Below are 631 nucleotides of genomic sequence, written 5' to 3'. Positions count from 1 at the left end.
GGTGCAGCAGAGCTCTGGTCTGGCTGCGTCCGGTGAGGAAGGACGCTATCTGTACGGAGCTGGTCTGATGAGGATGAGCGAGGATTGCACGTCCCTTTGCACAGGCTGCCCCACGTCATGCCGCCCTTGAAATTCAGCCGCACGGAATAACAGGACGAAAACCACCACCCGCCCCAGAGCGGGATGCACAGTTCTTCCTTGAAGCGTCCTGATCCCGATCCTCGGTGGAGAATTTCATGTTGTTGTGCATGTTACTGGGATTGTCCGAGTCCATGGCATCCCCTGCTGTGCCTGCGTAGGAGCCCAGCCGCAGCCGGTAGCCCTGGGACTCATCGTCCAGACTGAAGAGGTTGTACTCTGCGAACCTGATGTTGTTGGAGGCATCCTGGATGACGAACCTGACCTGGTAGACCTTCTGCTTGGCGATCTGGTGGATGTACTCGGTGCCCAGCCAGTAGTCGCCGCGCACGTTCCCAAAGCCGTACTTGTAGGTGCTCCAGGACTCGGCCCAGGTGATGTCTGTGTTGTGGCGGTTCCTCTGGATGACCGTCCAGCCCCCGTCCGTCACGTTCATCTCGCAGTACACCACGATGGGGTGGAGCCCTGAGGGCTGGATGACGTAGACGCCGCT

At 59.4% G+C, this 631-nt stretch overlaps 1 protein-coding gene across 1 annotated transcript; it reads right to left on the bottom strand.

The window, feature by feature from the left end:
- Positions 1 to 45: 45 nt before the first annotated feature.
- On the bottom strand, positions 46 to 628 carry LOC104917271 (fibrinogen-like protein 1-like protein; the record flags this gene model as incomplete). Its single annotated transcript, XM_019611934.1, is given in 3 exon segments — positions 46 to 86; positions 89 to 176; positions 179 to 628. Coding segments are annotated over 3 exon segments (579 nt in total), but the record flags the coding sequence as incomplete, so codon positions are not given.
- Positions 629 to 631: the final 3 nt, after the last annotated feature.

The sequence above is a fragment of the Meleagris gallopavo genome, unplaced genomic scaffold (genome assembly GCF_000146605.3).
Source record: "Meleagris gallopavo isolate NT-WF06-2002-E0010 breed Aviagen turkey brand Nicholas breeding stock unplaced genomic scaffold, Turkey_5.1 ChrUn_random_7180001973898, whole genome shotgun sequence".
Taxonomy (NCBI): domain Eukaryota; kingdom Metazoa; phylum Chordata; class Aves; order Galliformes; family Phasianidae; genus Meleagris; species Meleagris gallopavo.
This window is presented reverse-complemented; position numbering and strand designations above follow the sequence as displayed.